The sequence below is a fragment of the Pochonia chlamydosporia genome, chromosome 3 (assembly GCF_001653235.2).
Source record: "Pochonia chlamydosporia 170 chromosome 3, whole genome shotgun sequence".
In the NCBI taxonomy this organism is placed as follows: domain Eukaryota; kingdom Fungi; phylum Ascomycota; class Sordariomycetes; order Hypocreales; family Clavicipitaceae; genus Pochonia; species Pochonia chlamydosporia.
Genome location: NC_035792.1, coordinates 2,580,193 through 2,603,363, shown reverse-complemented (window position 1 = coordinate 2,603,363; position 23,171 = coordinate 2,580,193). Strand labels below are relative to the sequence as shown.

At 50.6% G+C, this 23,171-nt stretch overlaps 4 protein-coding genes across 4 annotated transcripts; 3 read left to right on the top strand and 1 right to left on the bottom strand.

Annotated features, from left to right (window-relative positions):
- Positions 1–2,590: 2,590 nt before the first annotated feature.
- Positions 2,591–3,260, bottom strand: VFPPC_04633 (hypothetical protein; the record flags this gene model as incomplete). Its single annotated transcript, XM_022428411.1, has 2 exons — positions 2,591–2,820; positions 2,897–3,260. The coding sequence occupies 2 exons, from the start codon at positions 3,258–3,260 to the stop codon at positions 2,591–2,593; spliced, it is 594 nt and encodes a 197-aa protein (XP_022284483.1).
- A 6,448-nt stretch (positions 3,261–9,708) lies between these two features.
- Positions 9,709–9,891, top strand: VFPPC_15822 (hypothetical protein; the record flags this gene model as incomplete). Its single annotated transcript, XM_018293575.1, has 1 exon — positions 9,709–9,891. One exon carries the CDS (start codon positions 9,709–9,711, stop codon positions 9,889–9,891), a length of 183 nt encoding a protein of 60 aa, XP_018145243.1.
- Positions 9,892–11,723: 1,832 nt separating this feature from the next.
- On the top strand, positions 11,724–13,498 carry VFPPC_04628 (hypothetical protein; the record flags this gene model as incomplete). The annotated part of the gene is made up of 3 exons (XM_018283953.2): positions 11,724–11,855; positions 11,934–12,872; positions 12,977–13,498. 3 exons carry the CDS (start codon positions 11,724–11,726, stop codon positions 13,496–13,498), a joined length of 1,593 nt encoding a protein of 530 aa, XP_018145242.2.
- A 1,194-nt stretch (positions 13,499–14,692) lies between these two features.
- Positions 14,693–15,094, top strand: VFPPC_17708 (hypothetical protein; the record flags this gene model as incomplete). The annotated part of the gene is made up of 1 exon (XM_022429397.1): positions 14,693–15,094. One exon carries the CDS (start codon positions 14,693–14,695, stop codon positions 15,092–15,094), a length of 402 nt encoding a protein of 133 aa, XP_022285565.1.
- Between the last annotated feature and the right edge of the window lie 8,077 nt (positions 15,095–23,171).

Here is a 23,171-nt window from a genome sequence, read left to right as displayed (position 1 = left end):
TAGGCCCATGGAGAAGAAGGGGGTAGGGGGGAGGGGAGTGTAACTAACTCGATGCTGAGTGTAATTGGTATTTTGACGAGAGAGAGCTTGGACTCACTCTTGTTGGAGTGGCAGTTTGACAAGGATGGGGAGAGGCATCATTTGCACCCAACAGCCGTTTGTGTCTCGAAGGCCGGTTTGCTCTTTTTTTGCTTTTGCATTTCAAATACCGTTACTTACAAGAAACGTCGTGAATCATGTCCCGGCAGGACCAGACCAGACCCAGTCGCAAATAGGTCAAAGGGTTCCCTTGTAAGAGTGACAGGGCGAGACACCGACACACCACTTCGTACAAAACGTGTCTGGCGTATGCTTTTCAACGCTTATTGTGACATCGGTGGCGACTCGTATGTAAATACCGGTAAGAAACGCAAGTTGGACGGAAAGAAAACGACGATACATGCCCCAAAAAGGCCATTCTACCTTTCCGGTCTCGTTGCCCTTGGTGGACCTTTCCTTGCACTCTTCAGAAAGATTAGGTATGCTGCCAACACTGAGTACTCGGACCTCGTCTTTAAATTATTGTTTGTTACCCCCCCGCAGTGAGTTGTCACATTTCGTGCTTGACAACCCAAAGAAAAGGTCTGGATATTCGTCTAGTACCCGTTCAAAGATACGCGGTAAGGCTGGGTAACACATCAAACCCACAAGTGACACAGCCCGTTTGCAAAGAGCAGAACAAACAAACAACAACCGCGCTGAGAGCCTCGTGTTGGGTAGGAGATGGGCGGCTAAATCGTTGTCTTGGTGTTGGTTCTCCATCATGTTCCTGCATCTCCTGGACGGCCCGGGACGTCGACTCGCATCAGTTTCGCAACGCCTTGCCTTGTATTGTGCCAACTCTCGTATCATGTACGTCTGGGAAAACTGTAATACATCCTCTGCGCTCTGGTGGTTCCTAAGGTTTGGGGGCCAGAGTTGTTAGGCGTTTTGTTAGCCGTTGCTTGCATCTGACATCCATGGAAGTGTGTGGCAGCCGAGACGTGACAACTTGTGCAATAGGCATTATCACACCCCAGCCTGAATGCTTCTTTGGTGCAATAGCAAATAGACTCCCCGAGAATCCAGGCGGGGCGAACCGTTCGGCATTGCCTTGTTTTTGTTGACAATCATTCTACCCCTTGGGTCTGCTGCTGGAACCGGCAAGTTGGTAACCCGTGTAAGTTGGTTGTCAAAAGTTGTCCAAGATGTCGTCCCTAAGATACTCTTTCAGAGAGCCTAGACGCCCCGCTCAACATTGAATGCCTCTGCCATACATCACAGTCTCTGTCTCTTTCTTCTTTTCTCCAGTGACAAAAGAGTGAAATCTGTGTGTGTATGTGTGCGGATGGAAACAAACGAGTCGCCTCGCGACCCATAACCGCTTTCCTGGCCTTCTCAATTTTGGCCTGCCAGGCCGCATAGCCCGAGACCCAAAACAATCCAGGCGCGTTTTGCAAGTATACTTTCGAAATATAAGTACACTCACGAGACCTCTATTTGCCAGTCTGCCTCGTCGATGCACTAACTCTGTGAACCTTACACAGCAGCCCGGCATATCCGCCCAGACCAGCCGTCCTAAAAGCCGGCTCCTTTTTCGCCCCCCCCCCCCCCCCCTCGCCCCCCCAGACGGCGGCAAAGAATTGGATATGAACACAAAGTTTGCCTACAAGGCAAGGCATTTCTGGTTGGTGACATTACCACTCTACAAATTGTAGACCTTGCGTCCTGCTGTATTAGCCAACTGTCAGAACAAGCAGCCCTTCAGCCAACACACTTCGGCTCTTCTCAGTAAGCACACTCCCACACCCTATTTCCCATCAAGCATGGTGACAGGAGTAGAGCCACTGACGATGATGTACTAACGCATTTAGGTTCTTACTTCTGCCCACCCGAATAGCTCAGGCCGCATCGAGGCATTGACTATGGATGGAGGGTCCATGACCACGACGGGGGTGTGCGTGAGAGCCAACAAGCACCCACAGCTTTTAGTTCCAAGTTTTGAGCACCTACAACCAACAGAAAACCGTCATTTACCGCACAGTATGGTCACGATTTGCTCTGCCAGGTTGCTATCGTCACCTCACCACAGACAGTCGCCGGTTTGAAGGAAGTGCCTCGCGCCATGTAACAGGCGTCACATGGCGGAGGCATGACGTTTCCCCCTCGCGGCCAAGAGTCGTCTAGACCAAGTCCGGGTAACAAAAGCTCTGTGTCGAAGACAAGGGCCAGCTAATATCCAAAAATATGGAACTCAGAGCTGGAAGCTGTCCACTCCTGAGTACCCCTGGTGGACAACCCATGGTTGTTTGCTGGCCCCTCGGAACCCGTGGGAAAGACGGCTAGCCGGCTGTGGCTCTTGGTTTGAATATGAGTACTGTAATCTCAAGACCCTTTCTGTTTCAACATACAGACCAGATTGTTCAAGATAAATTGAAAATTGGGTGGGTTCTGACCGGTCCAGGTCAAGGTTGATGAGGATGCCTGGTTGCGCATACGAATCGAGCTAATGAGACACGGAGCTTCTTTGGCAGTTGCATGACTTCTCTTTGCCGCCATTCCACAGTTCACTCTAATCACCGCCACTCTTACAGTTCGACTGTGTATGGCCCTCAGACATGATTGGAGAAAGACACTTTGCCTGTTGCAATCCAGGTTGTATCGGCTTAGCCACCGCCCTCGATCCTTGATCCCATCCCTGAAAAAAGAGGCAGGAACTTCTCTGGCACAGAGCTCTGACATTCGAATGTAGGTTCAACGGGTGTGTCAAGCAAGAGTCGTACGTAGGCGACACCTCCACCCCTACGTGGCGAAATGGGTTGGCAAGAAATCAAACTTCAACAGGGAGGGGTTGGCAGACTCCCATATCCGATTCAGCAGGCTTTGTCAGCCGTCGTATCTCTCTTGGCGTGATATGCGTGGTTGACTATCCCACAGGTAGAGATCAAGACGCGGCTAGATTCCCCGTGTTGGCGGTTCGCAACCTCCACGTACAAGCCTGTCCACCGGCGTACATCTGCTAGAGCATGGCCAGTGCCAGGCCGAGATCGTGCCAATGTAGTGAACGGGTGAATGCCTGAACCAAGCGCTGGTTGGTGAAGGGCGGGAGATACCCACGGCTGGCTGTTCGGGAAAGCTGGCGCCAACCCCATTTCCCGGATTTGTTTGGCCCAACACCTGTTGTAGACAATAACTGTGGTCATAGGCCAACATGCGGGAGGCGAGTCGGCTATGTGCCTCATCACAGAAATTCAAGGCCGATCTCCTCATCAAGGAAAATAGATGTGCGTTTAGGTTAAAGAAACAGCGAACAATACGTCTCCATCGCGAATTGTTGGATCCAGGGAGTTGGGGATACCTTAGCGCTTGACGCCGCACCACGCTGTCTGTGACATGATTCCACTTCCCAGGGGATTCGACGTCGTCATGTATACATAGACATATTGAGGTACTGGTACATTGAACATTTGCGCCGTTTCAGGGGATATGATGATATGGACCTGTCTCCATAGAATGCCAAACTTTTAGACACACTTTGGCATTGTTGAACCTCTCAACGGTCTTCCCAAGTGCTCGGTAGCGCTGATACTCCCTAACTGAGTATGATGCATGCAGAATGGACCAACAATATGACCAAATCCGTTGGAAGGGGAGAACGAGAAGTGTTAGCTTATCGCTGTAACAGCTGCGATTCGCAGGTGTCATGCACAATCGTGACGTTGCTTTGTGATGATGAGTGAAGTGCTTGAGAAGGTTCTGTGGGCTCGGCGCTTAACAGTGAAAGCCGTTTGGCGTCCATGTCGACAACCACGTCGAACCATGCAGGTCCGTATAGTTCCGCACCCGGCCAAAGTGTAGATAGCACAGGAACGATCTCCGTTGTCAGAAACCACCAAGACTGGTAGACGCAGGGCCAGCACGGCCAGCTTTTGGTACAACTGATGCACAATAGCCGCGCTGCATAGCTCTGAACTGCGAAAAGCCGCAGATCATTGAATCAGTTGGGCCATCTCGAGAGTGACCGCGGCTGAGCAGCGACACACGGCAAAAAGGGCCGCATATGGCAAGGCCGGCCGCAAAATCGAACCAGGCGGATTTGTCTCTCCCCCGTGCCCGGCCACAAGCATCAGAGGCGAATAGTATATGCATGGAAGGGCATTTCATTTGGAGGCGTGGCAGCGCAGCTTGAAGCCGGGTCCTGTGCAAGTCGTTGTTGGTATGGGCCTTTGGCATGGGCGGCTGTGGGATATGCTCCATTGAATGCGACACACAAAACGTAAGCCTTGCTCCGATCGCAGAAAGGCATGATACGCTCCAATTTCCCCTCCATGAGTCAAATTCATCAAAACTTGAGCACTGACATCGGCCAGGGCGGGAGTGGCTCTGGTCTGGCACGATCGCAGGACAAGCGCTGTCACGGTTCGGGTCCGATATCAAGAATGGGGGTACCAAGCGGGGGCGGCGGTGGTGCTGGGTACCCAGTGCTCGGTGGATGGAGCCTTGTGGGAGAGGGATTCGTCGATGGCAAGTGAGGTGACGGACCCCCAACAGCGTCGGACGCATTCTTCATGAGTTGCGACATGTTGGCCCGACTGTTTACGTGAAGAAATGTGTTTGCTGCATTGTGTGTGAGTGCGTGTTGCGTGTGGTGCGGCATAGGGAAAGAGCGAGTGTGTTGGCAGTGCATCTCGCTTAGAGTCTGTCGGTATCCAATAACCTTCCCTTTCACATGGGCCAGACGCGCGCGTAGGGGTTCTTGTGCTTGCTGGAGCGTCTCCCGGAGTTGACACCTATTGGCTGAGACAGAACAGGGAGGGGGTGGCCCAAATAAAATGCAGAACGAACTTGCAGGGAAGACTGTCCAATACGGACAGTTGTGACCCTTGCTAGCGTGTCCCGACAGCTCGGTTCGTCCCGGTCGGGTCTTACATTGCCATCACCTGTCATTGGTCAAAGACCGGGCCACTAGTCCGTTTCCCTGATGGCTCGCCTGACCCTGCCCCCCATTTCTGGCTTTGCCCTCCACATTTATCCTTGCCGAACTAGGGTAGCAGTCCTCGCCGTTTCAATCGCAAATTGCAGGCACTGTACGCCATCGACCCTTCTTCTGCGCTCTGCCTGGTCTTGCATGCGTGTGTGCGTGCTCTTTTTCACTTAGCTTTGTGAAACCTGACTGTGCGTTTTTCCCTCTCCACATGGACATTGGACGGCCGTTTGCTTTGTGGACAATGAGTTTTGAATAGTCGTGAAGGGCTTCCTGATTGCTTCGCATCCCATCCTATCAGATGCCCTCAAATCATTCTCCGTCTTCTCCTCCTCTTCACCGTCGGGCTGGCATTCCGTTGTCTCCTTGCCAAGATGCATGTGGAGGACAATCGCATGCATGGGTCAAGGGGGTGCCAAATTAGGAAGTGGCCGGGAGCTTTTGCTTCAAAATTGTGTTGACGCATCGTGGTGGTAGGTAGACCTAGGACCGGGACTGGAGGAGTTGTGACACCGTCTGGCTTGGTATCAGTTCCAGTCCAGTTCTCTCTGCTTCAATCCGGGCCGTCTGTCCCTGTAGCAAGGTACTCGTACGAGTATACGTTGCAGTGACACTTTTTTGCCAGTCTTGAGGTTCCTCATTCTGCTGTTGCCACGGTCTGATGCGAAACTTTGGGCAGGAGACCAGACTGCAATAGTTCCATAAACAACCCACCAACGACCGGAAACCGGTTGACTGAATCACGGGATGAGCGAGAGTCGTTGCCTACCAAGGCACGCGAGGAATTAGGGCAGTGATGACTGAGTGATGACTGACAGCAACCAGATTCATCAACGTTGGACGAGGATCGACTTATTCCCACCCAGAAATCACTAGTTTGGGTCTCGATGGATATTTGATGTGTTGTCCAGGCGGTAGATTGACGTTTTGAGCGCACAGGCATAGATTAAAACGCGTCTTAGCACATTAGACGGCCCTTACTCGCCATGATGTATCAAAGGTGCATCTCGATTTTGTCAGTTGTCGATGCAACGGGTGCGGGACGGCTGTGAGCGGTGCTACCCAACTAACATGAGGCTACTCCGTAGTCCGTACACTACCACGAGTAGCTTTCATCCTTCCCTGGCCATATTGCATGTTGTTCTTAGTGCAATGTTTTGTCTGCTGGTGGTCCATCCACCTTTTCGGTTAGCACAAATAGCCACAGCTGCGTTTTGACGCTCGAAGTCTAATGGCATCATGGCCAAACGGTCGGGTGATTCGTGCCATTGACAACGGCTCACATTTGAATTTACATGCACGATCCGCAAACTGAATTAGGGCCGAGCTGACAAACCTTTGACTGCGATGGTGGCGTTTTGAACATTTAATGCTTCTCCATGTTTTTCTGGTCGCCATCATTGACATCGCCACCATCAAATCCACCACGGCAAAGTGCCAGTGCCAGTGGCAAACACCAAATCGACACTAACACTGGTTCATGAAGCCTGCTACGTAACGACAGGGCAAGCGCCTCATACGAGATTGTGTCCTTCTTGTAGCACACCAGACATTTTCACCTCTGTTTTGTCGATTCAGGCAGAGCATCGAGTTGTTTGTATTTGGTCTCAGGTGTTTGGGACAATCTCATGCAGCTACCAATTGGACACAATTCGGCAATTAAAGCTGCCATAAAAAAAGGTCAAATTGAAAACATGCCAAGACCTCGAGACGGAGAATCCTGGCAGGGCCTAGTAGAGTTCAAGTTGATACAGTCGCGACAGCTCAGTGGCGCTCAGGCTTTGAGATGCTGTCACAATTGAGTAGTCAAGCGCCATCGATCAGAACCAAAGCTAGAGGAGGAGCAACTTTTGCGTGGCTTGAGTTGAGGACCTGGGTAGGCTCGTCAAGAGAGACACGTCAATGTCCTTGTTCTCTGATTAAGCTTCCCGTGACAGGAGGCAGCTGCTGGTAATAATTTGTAACTACGCTCAGAAGCTGGGGTCAACGTCCCTGGCCTAATCTAATGCACGTGTTGCACTCCAGAGGAAGGTACCAGACTTGCTTGAGTCAGTCAGTAAAACTGTCTGGTAGTATTGAACAACGGTCTTTCAGCATGGGCAGCCAAATTACCTAGGTACTTGGAAACTGGCTGCCTAGTATGAGGTAACTCGGCACGGAGCATTGAGGAGTCTGGCCAGAATGTCAGAAGCCCCTGCGCATCCTTGAGCCATGGGGAAGAGTCTCATTTGGCCTGTGGCCGGCAAGGGTGGCGATTAAATAAGCGTAGAGTCGAGGTCCTCAGAGGTTTGTGCCATCGGCTTTAGTCCTCGGCGTTGACAATCTGTTCTCGTGCTTTCCCCAGAGGCATTTTGCGTGGAGGTTGGTCCGTGTGTAGAAAGACGCTGAGACCAGGAGTGAACATTGAATGCATGTACAAGGGCATGACGCCTTTGAAAGCAATCAACAGGATCAGATGGAAGACCTACCTGCACATTTGCTTGCCAGTGTTGATGCCGTGAAATTTGTTTTACTCGTCAGTTGCAATGTGACGCCAAGGACGACGACGAGAACTACACAGACGACGTCGAACAGCGGCCACAGCCTAGTTCTCATCATACTGTACTGAATGAATGGTGTATGTGACTCTGGTGAAGGATATGATGAGTACGACGATACATGCTAAGCTCCAGGCCGACAGAATGCATGCACATCAGACATCAGGCAGACCCTTGACTGGCCGCCTCATCATGCTTGCTTGTCTTCCTGGCCCGGTTCGCGCAACTTCGCAGATTCGAGCAAGCGGCATGCACTCGAATTTGGCCGATTGACGAAGTGACGCAGCAGGATACGTCTATCATGGTACGGGGCGGAACGGATTTGGGGGCTTCAGCAGGGCTGGCGCCTCCCGCTTCAGCTTAGAGGTTGCGATCTGTGTAATGGTACCTGAACATGCCGTAGATACCTGGTGTGGAACCATACCTGACATCGAATGAGAGAAAATTCTGGTCTGGTCTGGTTGGAGAGTTGAGAGGACGAAAAAAGTCGCCGACAAGCCAGCGAGACCTGTTTCCACTTCTAATACCAGACAGCCCTCTTGACCTGTTGACCCCAGCCGGCCCGGTTGATCTTTCCAGTTGAGCAACCAGACCAGACAGCTTGGGCAAGCACTCCGTGCGATCGCACACTGTGAAGCACCACAATCTGACCTCGATTAAAGTGGAGAAAATTGGCGGGTTCTCAACCCGGATGTCTTTAGTCAAGCCCCATCATCTGCTTCTCCACCCACATCATCTTGGGACGTTGACCTTCACCCCGTCTTGCCAGTCTCGTCTCGCCAGTCTTGTCCATCCTGCAAGTGTTGGGGCTGAATGGCCGTCCGGCCGTACGATTCTAATTTTCACTACCAGATGGTGATGCATACTTGACTACTGCCGCTACTACTGCATCGTCATTCTTCATTTTCTATGGTAGTTTGGAGTGCTCGTGGTCTCTTGCTTGCCCTTTTTTGGGCAAGTGAAGCAGGAGAACACACCCCCTCTTCAATTACTGCCTTGGTCGTCTTTTTTAATTCCTTCTTCCTCTTGGTCAACTCCTACCAGGATCACACTCCAAAGTTCTCGAAATGGACTCCGGGACCAGCCGGACTGAAGCGCTTGACAAGTGGTCATCGACTTCGACACCAGTATATGACTCTAAGCCATCTCTCACTCTCCGAGGGTCCGTGTTCGATTTAGCGGCCAGAATTCCGAACGCCGTTTCTGTTGACCATTCAGCTGGTGTAGTTTCTATTGTCTTTGGCATTGTCTCCGCTATTGTTGCGGAATAAGCCTCTACCATCCATCGCCATACGCTTGCGAAGCGAAATAATTGGCCACAAGCATCATCCTTCCTGCGAGTAATTTCGACACATTCGACCTCTATTCGCTTGTTGTCGAAACAGTAAGGAACGTTAAGTACAGCACCCAATCGTTCAATGTTGCTCTTGACCAGAGTCACGACAATGTTCTTCCTTCATCAGAGTTTAGCCTCAAGTGCTAACGCCAATATCTTGGCTACATGATCTATTACGAGTAAGGAAACTGTTTCCTTCTTTCCCTCTTTGTCTCGTCAAGGTAACATGATTCTGAGGCTGGAAACTGGACAACGCCGGACAGCATTTGCGACTACGGAATATAACTTGAACCTCTCATTTAGCATTCTGAGGCGTTCTCTACCACGCCCATGGTTTCCAGTCCTGCAGGAGCATTTACTCCCTCCTTGTAAGAAAACCCGGCCAAATACGTGCAAACCATGAATAATGCTCTTTTCTTGCCCAAACTCAGCAGCATTGAGTGATGCGAGACCGCCTCCAGCTATCCCTTCACTCTACTACACAGCCCAAGAGTGGGTATTAGCATAGCCAGCAGAGGAGGTTGACGGCACTAGAGATCGCACGTGCGGAAGGTTAATACGGCAACGGGTATTAGTCAAACAGATATGTAGCCTTCACCTTCACATCTACAGTAAAGCCCCTTCACGGGAGCTGAAGTGTTTGCCTGCCCCGAGTTTGGGGGTCGGGCCAGCCGCTCTTGTGGTTGGCACCGCTTCTCAAGGTCAAGAGGCTCTTGAGATGATCAAAGATGAGCTTTATCAAAAGCCAGTGCCACATTCATTCCTCTCCATCTCCACTCAGGGCTCATTGCGGCATGTGCAGGTAGTCTGAGGCCCGTAGTTGATGCCCCGCCATGCCAAAACGGGACGGGTCAAAAAGCAGTCCAATCTTGGCCGTTGACAGTGATGGAGCCGTGATCGGTCATGGCCCAAGGATGATACGACTTTCAGTCTGGTTTGTCCTTTGCAGCATCGGTAGAGACCCCAGATCCAGCCGGTTTGTCAATTTTGCTTCTGAATTCAACACATCGGCGTGACAGCGCAGCCCTGGTTTGTGTTCAGTAACCAACGGCTAGCCATGGTGTCATGATGATGATGAATGGCAAGGTAACTAAAGTAGGTTTATGCGTACATGGCAACATCTGCCATTCAGCGCAATCGACTCTCACTGTACCGGCGGGGGGGGGGTTCGCTTTGGCCGCTCTCTTTCTTCTCCTTGTTTTAGTTCCTGTTCCTCTGCATTGTTGAAGTCAGCGTCAACCTGGTCAAGTAACAATGTCGGTAAGATAGCTTCGTACCTACAGCCAGGCGAAGAGACGCATGGCAACCAAAGTGGACTTGACTTGGCCTTTGGAAGGGATTGATCTGGGGCGTCACACATGCACACCTCTGCTGCCTTCAATGTTCCTACCCCCCAGAACATGGAAGGCCATCATCGCCCCCATACCCACCTCATCTGGCACCCTAAGCTAGGCTGTCTTAGGACAGTCCAAGGTGCGCAGCAACAGGTCGGCGGCTATCAGCATGCACGACAGGACAAGAGTGTACAAGGCCGAGCCTCGAGAGCCCAAGGGGCCGTGGTCCAAGGAAACGAGCGAGTCTGTCTGGTCTGGTCTGGTCAGGTCTGGTCTGGTCAACGTGCCATCGGCCAACTCTGCCGCGATGTGCTCTGTGGGCGTTGTGTACTTTGACAGTACAGCACAGGGCCTGCCTGTTTCCTGTGGTGTTTGGTGTCTTGAGTCTTGAGTCTTGAGTCTTGCGTCTGGTCCCTGCCCATGGCAAGCCAGACAGACGTAGACTGGGGTCTGGTCTGGTCTGGTCTGTCTGTCTGTCTGTCTGTCTGTCTGTCTGTCTGTCTGTCTGTCTGTCTGTCTGTCTGGCTGTCTGGTCTGGTTGAGAGAGAATGAGTGATGACTGGAGACAGACAGAGAGAGAGAGGCAAGCCTGAGTGAGTCCCATCTTGCACACCCCTCACTTTGACAAAGTCCCACTCTTGCTCTTGCCCACATCCACATCCACCACATCCACATCCATCTCCATTTCCATGTCGCACCCCTCCCCCCTTTGACCCCATGTCCAACTTTTTTCGCTCTCTCTCTCTTTTCGAAGCAATCAAGTCACACTCCCCCTGTACCCTGCCTGAGCCTTGTTCCACACACACCCGAAGTCCCCTGTTGTTCTCAAGTTCATGTACCAGTCAATGTCAAGGTACTCCGTAAAGTCCACAAGTCGTCGTGCTCCTTCTCCGTCCAGAAGATCTGCTGCACATCTCTCAACCTCGCGGTGCTTAATACAAAGAGGCCGGACCTTCTGCTTCTCTCGCCTCTGTTTTGTTCTACTCTATTCTGCTCTGCTTTTCCATCTCATCACCTTTTTTCTTATTTGAACTCCCCACCTGGCCCACGGCGACCGTCTTGAGCCATTGTACTACTTATACTTGCTTCTGGGCTTAGACAAGGTCGCGACCTCTTAAGGCTGACTCTTCGCAACCTGGACTTTTTGCTGTCAGGTCCAGAGCCTCGTCCAATTCCTCCATTTTTATCTTTCATCCCACCGTCTACCTTCCCTGGCAGAGCTTCTTGCTTCACAAGTACATATATAGACTCTCGCAAGCCCCGTACAGACTTGTGATGGTCATATACTTGCTAGTGAGGATACCATTGCACTTGGAATAGCAACATCGACGACAAGGGCCAAAACTTTCGCCGCAGACGGCCTCTGCGTACCCCAAAAAAAGCTCCAGTAACTCGTCCAACTTTTCGATCTTGACCAAACTTCTACTCCCAGGCGCATGACATAGCAGTCGCGAAGACGTTGATCCATCATTTTGGGCTGCCTCGCAATTCCTTTCGTCAGGGTTCACCTAATCATGGTTGAGCAGCACCATTACATTACGTCTGTCCTCTCTCCAGCCGACGCTCTCTCCGAAGATACACCCAGCCTCTCCGACGGCACAAGGTCTTCTACTTCGAGCTATCCAGACTTGACCCCGTACTCTGCCGTGAGTTCAAAGCTCCAACATTCTGCTCAATTCACATGGCCAATTCCAGGTTAAACTGACTTTGTGTGTTGCACCTAGGTCTCCTCTTTCACACTCCCCGCTCAGTGCGAGTCTGACCTCTTGACTCCAATTTCTACTGCAGACTCGCCTCCTGTACATCAAGCCCGCAAATTCATGGGCCAATACCCTCCTCCTCCCGGCAGCCCTCACGGTCAGGAGCCAACTCCGCCGGGCAGTTCAAAGATGTATCACCAGTGGCACAATCCACAATTCGAAATGAATAGTCACCCCAGTGAGACTAGCTCTCCCATGCACACCCCGGGTCATGTTGCGCCGGAGTTTTACATGGCAGACAGAAGGACTCCAGGACCGCCCGAGCCCTATATGGGCCATTTCAGTGTTTCGGATGCCACATCAAATTCAATCTCGCAGTCAGGTTCCCCTTACTACCTGGATATGACACAGATGCCCAGTCAAAATACCATGCTTCTGCGAGGAAATCCTCCCATGCCCATAGAACCGCACTCACGAGAACTGGACCGCAACATCTCACTTACTGCGCCGCTGCTGCACGAACCTCCCAGAGGCTTACATGTTCGCCGTCCCCGTCGTCCCAGCTCCAACGGCGTAGGTGTCAAGCTGGATCACCATGCTCCTGAGGTGGTGCGATCCCCCAGCGACTCCCCACGCAGGCGTCCAGGAATCCTTGGAGGAGCTAGCCGAGTGAAGAAAACGAGCCGCAGAAAATCAACAAAGAATTCCCCGTCAGATGCGACAGAAGAGCATCAGAATTGCCTGGGACAAGAAGTCCCACCTAGTCTCAAGGATACATGTCCCGCGGAGGAGCGATGCATCTTTGAGTCCCGCTGGCGTCATCGAAACAAAAGAGGCCAAGATATGTGGGACAGTATCCAGAGCGATTTCCTGAAAGAGTTCAATAAGAGCCACGGCAAAGAAATGCTCCAAATGAAGTTCAAGCGTGCACGTTCCAAGTACATTCAGTGGCTCCCCAAAGATGTAAGTTCACCACCGGTTTCCTACTTGAAGCAACCGGCCAGCCAATGGGTCTCGCAATATGCTTTTTCGGCGAAGCACGTGGCTAACGAGTGTACAATTTACAGGAAGAGCTTCTGCGTGAGGCTTGGAGAAAAGTCGAGCAGGATCGTTATCAAACGGTGCTCGATGTTTTCCACGACATGGGTGGATCCCGTAACATGCGTCTCAACTCCAGTGACATTGAGGTCAAGCTGGTCAATGATTTGAAACTCGAAGAGCATCTATACATGGACTGCTTTCGTGAAATTGACGTCAGACGTCGCCGGAAACTGTCTGCAAAGAAGCGCCCTGGTGGCAGCCGTAGGGGCGAGGATGACATGCCCATGGGTAGTGGTGATGACATGATGGGGGTCGACCCGCACCATCCGCAGCACACACACAACGAAGACGATGTGATCAACCAGGTCCACAATCCCAGGTCTCGGTGGGAAAGTTCTTCTACAAACCAAAACGAAATGATGGACATGCACATGTGGGATAGCAGAGCTCCCATGAAGCTGGAGTCATCAACGGCACCACACAGACTACTGAACAGCGTTCCGCGAGGCTGCTACCAGGGGACAGTTCCCACTGGTGCGTGTATTTGAGTCATGATATCCCCTTGTGCTGTTCTATTTTCTCGAGTTTAATGAAAAACGTATGCTGAATAAAATGTGCTGGGTTGGCGGTGTGGAATTATGCATGACGGCCCTTCAACATGAGCAAGGGATGCCAGCCGCAAACTTCACGATGTACCCGAATGGCATTTTTGACTTGGCCAACTATTGGGCATTTTAAAGGATCTTCACATGGTGTCAAAGGTGGATTTTCACTTGGATGTTTGTTTTCTTATGCTTTTTCTCCCCCAACTTTTCATTCTTTTTTCGTGCGATTTTACCTCTCACCGTTACCTTTTCGTTATGATGATGTTTGGGTGTTGTTTTGATGTATCGTTGATAGCTACAAACTATATGGCGCGGATAGATTGCTTTCATCTTCTCGAGAAGAGCTATCACTCTTTACTTAGCAAATTAAACTCATTCAGGATACTTCACTATCATGCTATGGCTATGGCGGGACGATTCACCTTTTTCGCCAACAAAAACGTATATCAAACAACAGTGTGTGGGCTGAGCAAGTTTGTTTTTGATTCTGCATCGATCCAACTTCACTCAACAGCGTTTTTCTTTGGACCCCATCTGGGGCTCCCCTTCTCTCGAATGCCGGTCGGCATTGGGTCGGGATGGGGGCGCTCGAAGCTGAAGATGTTCCCTTGCGGAGGGCATCGATCGTCTTGACGACCAACAGCAAGATGTGAAAGTTGTGTCATTTCAATGTTGCCTTTGTGGCATGTGGCTGTGGAATCAGGCCGAGTGGATGGCACATGTGCGGTGCCAAAATGATGCCCCGCTCTGGGCCTCGTTCATGGTTGATAACGAACAGGAATGTGGGGGGACAGCTCATCCCGATGTGGACAACGAAGAAATCCAGAGGCTCCTTCCTCAGGAGCACAGGCCAATGGTTCCAAGCAGTTAAGTGATAAAGAGCGAAGGCAAGATGCTACTCTGAATCTCTCTTGAGAGGGAGTGGTTTTTTTTTATTTTGTTCCTTCTTCTTTCTCTTCCCTCGCTTTCCCATCGTCATTTTTATGCACCCCCTCTAAACTCGATGGGGGATATCCTGGCGACTCGAGGCGGGCAATTCTCTCTCGACACCACTTTCTTATCCACATCAATCAGCAACCACCGGAATTAGTGACTCGGCCCGCTTCAGCCCCAAGGCATCTTCATATCTGCTGGAAAATGGTATCGGGATTGCCTGTTGGTACTTTAGCAACAAGCCAATGTTTCAAACGGAGCCGACCCCGGAGAGTTCATACTCCACACGGAGTGCTGCTAGCTTTTGCTGCTCAACGGCAGACCAGAGGAATTCGACGGAATCGAGCTTTCGCTGTCATGGTCATTCAGTCCCCTAGCAGATGGCGCTGGGGAATGGAGAATAGCGAATGCACAGCCGTTCATTGGAAAGTCAAACAAGAACAGATGATCTGGAAAGTAGTGGCGTCGCCTCTGTCAGTTGGGGAGTCTAGAGATGACATGGTTCCATCCATTGCGACACTACCGCAGTACATTTCAAGTCAGATTCAAGTTAAAAACGGACTGTGGGGTCTGCAGGTGCGCATCATGAGGCTCTTTCAGGTTTAGCTTGAAGACGGGAAATGTTCGAGGTGAGAAACTGGTGGATTCTGCACTTGCAGAACGGAATCCAAAATTACTTCTTCGTTGGCAAAACACACCCCGGCTCGCACGAGGCTTTTGCTGACCATTTTGATGCAACTTCGCGGCCAGGGTACAGAGCTAGTCATGGAGACGGGTCGTTGTCAAAGACATCAAGCTGAATTACCGGAGGCAGAGGCATCTCTGGTTCTGAACACTCGCCATGCAAACACAAAGCGAACCGCCTCCTCGGCAGCCAGACTGGCTCAAGGATGATGCCGTCCCAGGCAGTGAGTCACGATTATTGAGGCTTTTCGCCAATGCATAATGCATAGCACACGGGGCCCTATTTGAAGTTAGTTCCGGAGATACAATTGTCGGCCCTGATGTCTCAAGCCGTCTTCGTGGCGCGAACCTCCTTTCCCGTGTGTCAGCAATGGCCTGGAGCTATAGTGTTCTTATGACGACATGTGTGCAAAGCTGTCGGCCAACTTTACTAATGAACTGGGGGCTCAGTTGTCTAGGCCCAACGCACGCAGTTATCAGACTGAAACACTTTGTTCAGCTTCAGAAAGAGCGAGAGCCGATCATGGCACTCGGGGAATGAAACGTACCCACGCGATGAGCTGGACTTTGATGTGGCTCGCTAAGTCATCGAGAACAACCCCATGCGGAGCGCCAAATACTACGTACTTCAAATTTCGGTGCCATGGTGCCACGCCTTGCCATGTTCTTCGGTGCGAGATCGTGGTTGAATCTGTCCTCTGTGTCGGCTGTGAGGACGCTAATGCACTGTCAGCATAAACGAAGTCTACACGCATCCATCAGTCCCGCACAATTTCCGCCTGACTGGCTGAAATGGATATGCTCTTCGATCAAATCGACCACAGACAATTAAATGTTCAACGGCGACAATGACGACAGTAGTTGTAAGTGAAAATACATCTCAGGCTAAGGCTTGTCTGTTGTCCCTCATGGAGCGTCGTGATTGAAAAGAGAAGAGGGTGCAGACGGGTCTACCAAGACTGTCAAAGATTAGTGCCTTTCGAAGTGCTTGGTGGAAGGACGTTACCTTTTTCTCGGCAGAGTCTATGATGCCAAATACGATACGCCGAAAGCAGGCGAGCTCCTTGCGTCTCCGGCCAAGCTGCTCTTTGAATAGCAAGCAATTCGCTTTCGCTTCGTTGTCGGGATTCCGTGGGAACCTCTCCACGGCATCCTTGCCTGAGAATGCATCCGAAAATTACCACTCAACTACCCAGTTAGTCCTGGAGTCAACAATCCGCGAATTTGATACCCATGTCTTCACTTTGGCAGCATTGTTTATCGAAATCCGGGGTGAATGTGACCAACGCCTCTCGTTTCGAAGGCGGTAATTTCACAGCAAGCAAGTAATAGATTTCTAGCATCATCTCAACGTGGGTAGAGCACAGCAGACTCCGCCTGACTTCTCACAGAAGAAGCGAAAGTTCAACAGACTGCCTCAGCGATACCCGGTCGCTTCTCGGCGTGGAAATAGACCCACCGCCTCGCTGGAAGCCAGCAACTCAAGTTCAACGCCAAATCTTTTTTTGGGCTAGCCCCGTTAGAAAGGTTCAAGGGTGGACGGCTGTCGTGAGGGCTGACAGCGACCGCACATAACGCCGATCGGCCGCACAGAATGCTCACTGGCAGATATCATATCCACCAGCCAGTGAGAACTGTTGCCGTCACCCTCCTAAAACAGACTGCATATTTCAGCTGTCCTGGGAACATCATTAGGGAGCAAGAGAAGAGTTCGAGGGAGGCGGCTCCTCGCCAGCCTTCCAGTCGGTGATAAGCGAAGTTGGAGCCGATCATAGGCATTCTGCTCAATAGTGATATGCGGCCGACAGGTGAAGACAGAAAAAGACCACGGCCTTACGACATCGGACATAGGAGCGGCCGAATTTCATTGTCGGAGAAGGACGCGAGAGCCGCCAACAGTCGGCTGAAGCAGCCAGAGGCACATGCACCGTGGTTCGATACGTCAGAGACTGTTCCTTCAATGTTCTGACTTAATCTCTCGCGTCTCGATTTGTTAAGCAGCGTCAGTCCCACCATTAGTTGCCTGTTGCAAAGATTCAACCTCCCGTCATGGAGAAAACGTCTTGAAATGGGTCACGTACAGCTTCGGAAAACAAACACCTGCGACAATGGTTGTAATAATGCCTGCGGGTAATATCAAAAGTCGCATTGCATGCCTGTATGAGGTCGGACTTCTTGTCCCGGTAAGTTGACATGACTCTTTTGCAATTCACAAAGTACTGAGCGTCGTCTTGTTGAGCATTGGGCTGTCGTCATCTTTTGGGCTATCATTGGCTAGACAGGAGGTCTGTCAGTCAATTTTGCAGGCAGATGGTCTCATTTGGTTACATTCACAGTTCCGACAGAGTGGAAAATAGCGCGGACAATGTCCGGATGCAATGTTGTGGCGTCGTCCCAGCCTCAGAGACCAGCCAAAGTGCCCAGGGTTCCCTTGGTTTCCCTCTGAACCTGGCCCTCCGGGGGAAAGCATGCCCGATGAAAAAAAGAATCATTGATCGGCTGCCATGGATGCAGAACCGCAAGGAACGTACTGTGTGGCAGACGTTTGTCTGGTTCATGGTTGGCAATTGATGACCACCCACAGCAGGTAGTTTCAGACGCGGGATGAGACTCTGCCGCCTTTGCATACAACCGGTGTGTTCTCAGACAAGACCGTTTTGTAAAATGTCGCATTCAGAAAGGCCCCGTACTCCGTACTTCGTGCCAAGTTGTGGATGAGGCTCTACCCTCCTCGCCTACCTTCTGTTGCAAACCCTCTTCCCTGTGGTCTTCGGAGAAACAAGCTAGGTTAACGCCTTCCTTCAGGTACCACACAAGAACAGCAAAAGCCACCCTGTCTGGCACCTCGCATCACGTCGCCTGGCTGTGGCTGCAGTCGCATTTGGGGGCCATCGCCAAAATCGTCTTGCTAGCGCAACTAGCATTTGATACGCATACGCCCACCACGACATGTGGCGCCATACGAGTTACGTATCAAGCCATCAAGTCTCTTGACGGTGGAAATTTGGGCCAAGACAAAGGGTCCGAAGAAAGACCTGGGGTCGCTTACTTGGACCGTCAAATCGTGAGGCTCTGTTCCCTAAGAACAGCAGGTGTATGTACGGAGTACCATGCCTCTGTCTCACTACTTTTTCTCCAGGCAGGTTATTCTGCTACGGGTGAGGGGATTTTTTTTTGTTGACGTGGCCAAGTACGATAAAATTGTTCACTCTAGAGCGGCAGCCACATGTTCGCATCGACTAGAATTCTTCAATATCTATCTGTTGAGAGGATTCCATCATGACCCTTTCCGTTGACGATGCAGGACAATCGTTTACTTGACACTCTTCTATGCAAGATCAATCAGGCTGTCAACACATGTTTCAAAGTTATCCTTGACTCTGCCTACTGTTTCCTTTAATTTTTTTACTTAAATCTCTTTTTTTGTTCTTCTTTTTTTGTCACTCCTGAGAAGTCAGGGCGAGATGGATTGTCACTCCGAATAAATGAACAAAAGATGTGGCTTCCCAATCTGGGAGACTGGGGTTTATTTTCGGCGGTTACAATTTATATCACAACCTCGAGAAGTACTGCCACTCCATGTTACAAGCATTGTATGCTCAGCACCACCGTACAAAGAAGGTTGAGATGTCATCTCTTGAGCTCCAGCTCGACCAACATCATATTCTTGGCTCTTGCACAGGGATAATGGCAGTATTTATAAAGTGCTTGGGCCATCACCTCATGGATGGAAGATGGTTCGGACCTATTTATGACGTGCCTTCTTTCCTGTAAAATGCCTGTATCGCGTATCATTGCGGTATACACCTTACATACTGCATGTTGCTGTTGCTACAAGAACACCATGACCCTGGGGATAAAGTGCGTGGGACAGAAGCTGTGGCCACCATCCCGTCTTCGAAGAGCGCTATTGTTGACATCTGAATCAAAGTCGCCTGTTCAACGACAGCAAAGATAGTTGCAGAGGCTTTTATTTAAAGCAAAGAAGTATCGTCTGCTGCATCGTGAGCCATACTGAGTCGCCATACAAGTCGTCGGGTATAGAGTGATATCTTTCACTTGCCATGGTATGAAGTGCCCGGACGACAGAGAGGCGTCCATCAATCAAGTGGTTGCCCATGCTTTCCATGCAATGCACGTCCTGGGCTATATGGCTATTAGATCATGGTCGTCGCCAGATTTACTCGGTTGTGGACGGGGCCATTCTCTCCACCAGCCTCAGCGAACTTTGAACAGATCGGGCTTTTCCACACCATTCGACAACGATGTAGGCTAGTCTGGGGACATACAGAAGCTGTGGCACAATAGCGGCTATGCCCCTGCTCGAGATCTGGATCAAGGGTGGTTTCATGACCTCCTGGCACTTGTGGCGACCAATCGCTGAGTCTAGCGAGCGAGAGACAGGACAGGCTGGAGAAGTTTATGGTGTTGTCCGTCTTCATGCCATCTGTGGCAAGTCTCTTCGTCAACTCAGCCACTGCAGATCCAGGTACTTCACGTCTTACACTCTACCGTAATCTTCGATTCAAAAGTCAGCCACGAGGGCAAATTGAAATGTCAGAAGAAAAAAAGCCGCGACGCCCAGGATTGATCTGCAGCCGCCCTGAGCTCAGACACGAAAAATACTCACAGTGTCGTCTGACGAGCACTTTCCGATGCCTGGCAAGAGAACCAAGTCAGTCATTAGAAAAGGCATCCACAGCCATTTGGCTTCGTTTAGGCACATTCAACATTATAGACTAACTATCCTTAGTCCAATCCGAATCCCAGAGCCTTTACGGGGTTCCGGATGGTCTTAAGCTTCCCCGTAATGGTGCTAAACACCAACCTTGACGCTAGCAAGTGCTAATACTAGTTGCAGTAGTTCTACAATTGAATCTGAAGCAGCTCCACACTCACGACTCACGAGCCAGCAATCATAACATGGCTGTTCGTTGTTATTGCTCTTCTTTTCAATATACGGTAGTACGTTGAGGACGGACTGGGAGTGCAATATTACGATTTACGTTTACGGATTAAAGTAATGGGATCTTCGCACGGTACGGGAGATTCTGCTAGTTGTACCGGAATTGATCGAAAGTGGCTTTGAATGGTTCTACCGGTGCCACAGCTGGCTGTGGTTCCATTGAGGTCATTATCAATTCATTCACCACTGCCTTCGGCACTCTATCAACCTCATCGGCCCATATTCATGTGAGAAATGGAATATCTTAAGGCCTTTCATAATCTGCATCTCCAACCAGGGCTTAGGTAGTGAGTCAGCCCGTTCATCCGACAACCCTTGTGTGAAACCAGAGGGTCATTGCGGTGATTATGGATGCTCTGACAAATCCATTGGCAGCTGTGTTCCGGGCATCCAAGAACACCAGTCAGCGCTTTCGTCCACATTCAATCCCGGAGGAGTCACAGATTGGATAGCCAAATTCGTCATCGGGTTTGAGAGGCTGAATTGAACATCCCGTGCTCTATAAGCCTTCTCCAGGAACAGCATGCAGGCCAATCCAGGCAACAGGAGAGTGCATACATGAACACCCAACGCAGGGTTGCTCTTCTGAAGTGTATCTTTGGTCCCGGCTGTTCATACCGAAGCATGGAGCCTGGCATATGCAAAGTTACCAGGCAGAGAGGAAAGTACCAAGGGTCGAAACGGTACACGAACAGGAAGCAGGGTCGAAACAGAAGCGCGCTAATGCGGGAGGGTGCTTGAACGAAGAGTGCATAAACAGGGACAGGGGGTATGCCACAACTGAGTTGTAATTGGAGGGGATGCATAGGAACTTGGGCTGCAACGGTGACGACTTTCGAGATAAAGATGAACAGGGAGACGAGACTCGGCGACATGACAGGAAGCCGCCGGTCCATCCGACGAATCGAATTCGGCCATTTCCTCTCTTGGAACGATGCACACGTTGGCTTGGGCGAAACGGGGCGAGGCGAAACGGGCCAACAAACCACGGCACTAATAAGCGCAACCGCCCCTCAAGGCTGGACTGGACCAAACCTGGTCACTGTCAAGATGCTGATGATTGTCAGGTCAGGGTTCATATGGAACGGAGCAGCCTTGGTAGGCAGAAAACCCCAGCCTGTACTCCTTCAATGTTCTGCTCGGGGTTCGGGGCTCGCTACGTGCAATCAGCCCCAGACCCCCGAGAAATGTTGACTCGTGACCGACTTCCCCGAGCCGTCCTATCCTGACGTTGAACGGAGTTCAATTCTGCAATTGCAACGCTGATCGTACCGGGCAACTGGAGCATCACCAGAGTTTCTTCTGCAAATTGGACTGCAGAACACTGCCATTCGGTGCGTGCCCAGTGGGGATATCTCCGGTCATCATGGGTTCCTTGTGGAATACCACGTATCAAGTCTCTAGCTACCTTGCCAACTTCTTCAGCGAGCTTGTCGACATCACTGGTCAGTAAAACTGGTGTCTCAGTTGACGGCCATTTGTTCGGCTTATGCGTAGCACTCGTACGCTGTTGTTCTCCCCCTTGTGTAACACGCTCAGTTGACTATGAGCTATACACACGGCCATACCCTGACTGCAATACCGAAGCATGAAAGCCGTGGAACTTTATTTCCGTGGACTATGCTCCAGCAATCCCCTTTTCCGTGTCTTATGTTCGGGTATTTCCATGCTAGTACACGTGGTGGAGAGATTCGACGCATGCAACACTGCACGTCATGGACATTCCACCCACAAATCGTCCAAAAATATATTCAGGATGTTGAACCCAGTTATTTATACGGAGTACTCTCTCCTGTAGACATATTCCCTTACCAGAGCTTCCCAACCAAAGCAAGCTCCGATGGCCCTGAACAACCCCCTCGAGCATAGATCTACATCGAGCTTCCTCATGCGGCAAAGTTGGGCGACGACAGCACTTGCGTAAACTTGGCTGAGATCCAACAAAGTAACGTCAGTGGCCGGGAAGGAAAACCAGGGTGTAGCATGCCAACTGCCTCATAGCCTTACAGGATCAGCCGGACGAGTTTGTATTTCGTTGTTGGTTTGCGACACTTGGGGGCCATTTACTTGCTGCCCATTTTACACCCCTCCTCCACTAAGAAGCGGCAAAGATTATCTGTACAGTTATAAAATCATCAATGGCGTGGGTCTATGAGAATTGGGTGCGGTTACTTGCGCCCGGGGATCGTGTTCAAGATTACAGAACACTACGAGACTCTGGGGTAATACGGACGCTTAGAAGAGCCATCACCTATTTTGTTCGCCAACTAGATTGCTCAGATGGCACGCCCAGGAAATGTCATGTTGTATCGTCGGCTCTATACCGGACCTGTTGATCTGATGCTGACCATGTCTTGACGCCTCACCCCGAGAGGCGGATGAGATATGATCGAGGGTAGCGAAGAGGCACATACATACACCAGTAAATACGGAATGTACTTGGCATGTCTATTGGTCGACATGCAAGGAAACATGATGCTGTGGTTCAGCATTGCCCTACGTGGGTGGCAAATAGGAGAAATGTATGATGGGCGTTACTTGGATGACTTCGCGAAAGGCCACTGCATACTACCAGGAGACGCGGTCAAATAATCTTGTAAACACAGTGTGCTTGTCACCAATACGAGACTGGGCTGGTATTTTGTGATGAATGGCGATTGAATTGTAAGCCGTAACGTTGAAAAGGTTGGTATCCTATTCGGTATGGCAGGTGTCGACATATCATTGTCGAATGGTGTTGTTTATTAGTACCAGTAACTAACGATTCGTGATTACACTGCAACTAATTTCCCTGTATAGTACATGGTTAGAAAAGAGAATCTACAGTATACCTAGACTCAAAGCATAGCCTATAGTTGATAGAATTTGATGGTATTTAACTCATCTTGGGGTATTTGTGCTACACAGCATGCTCAAGTGCGCGAGACCATCGTACGAGCGTGTACATCACTGTAATATATTATAAAATACTTACCTATGGTGAAATGCCAGCCATTTAGAGGTCTTGTATACCCTCCGATGGAAGATTTACGT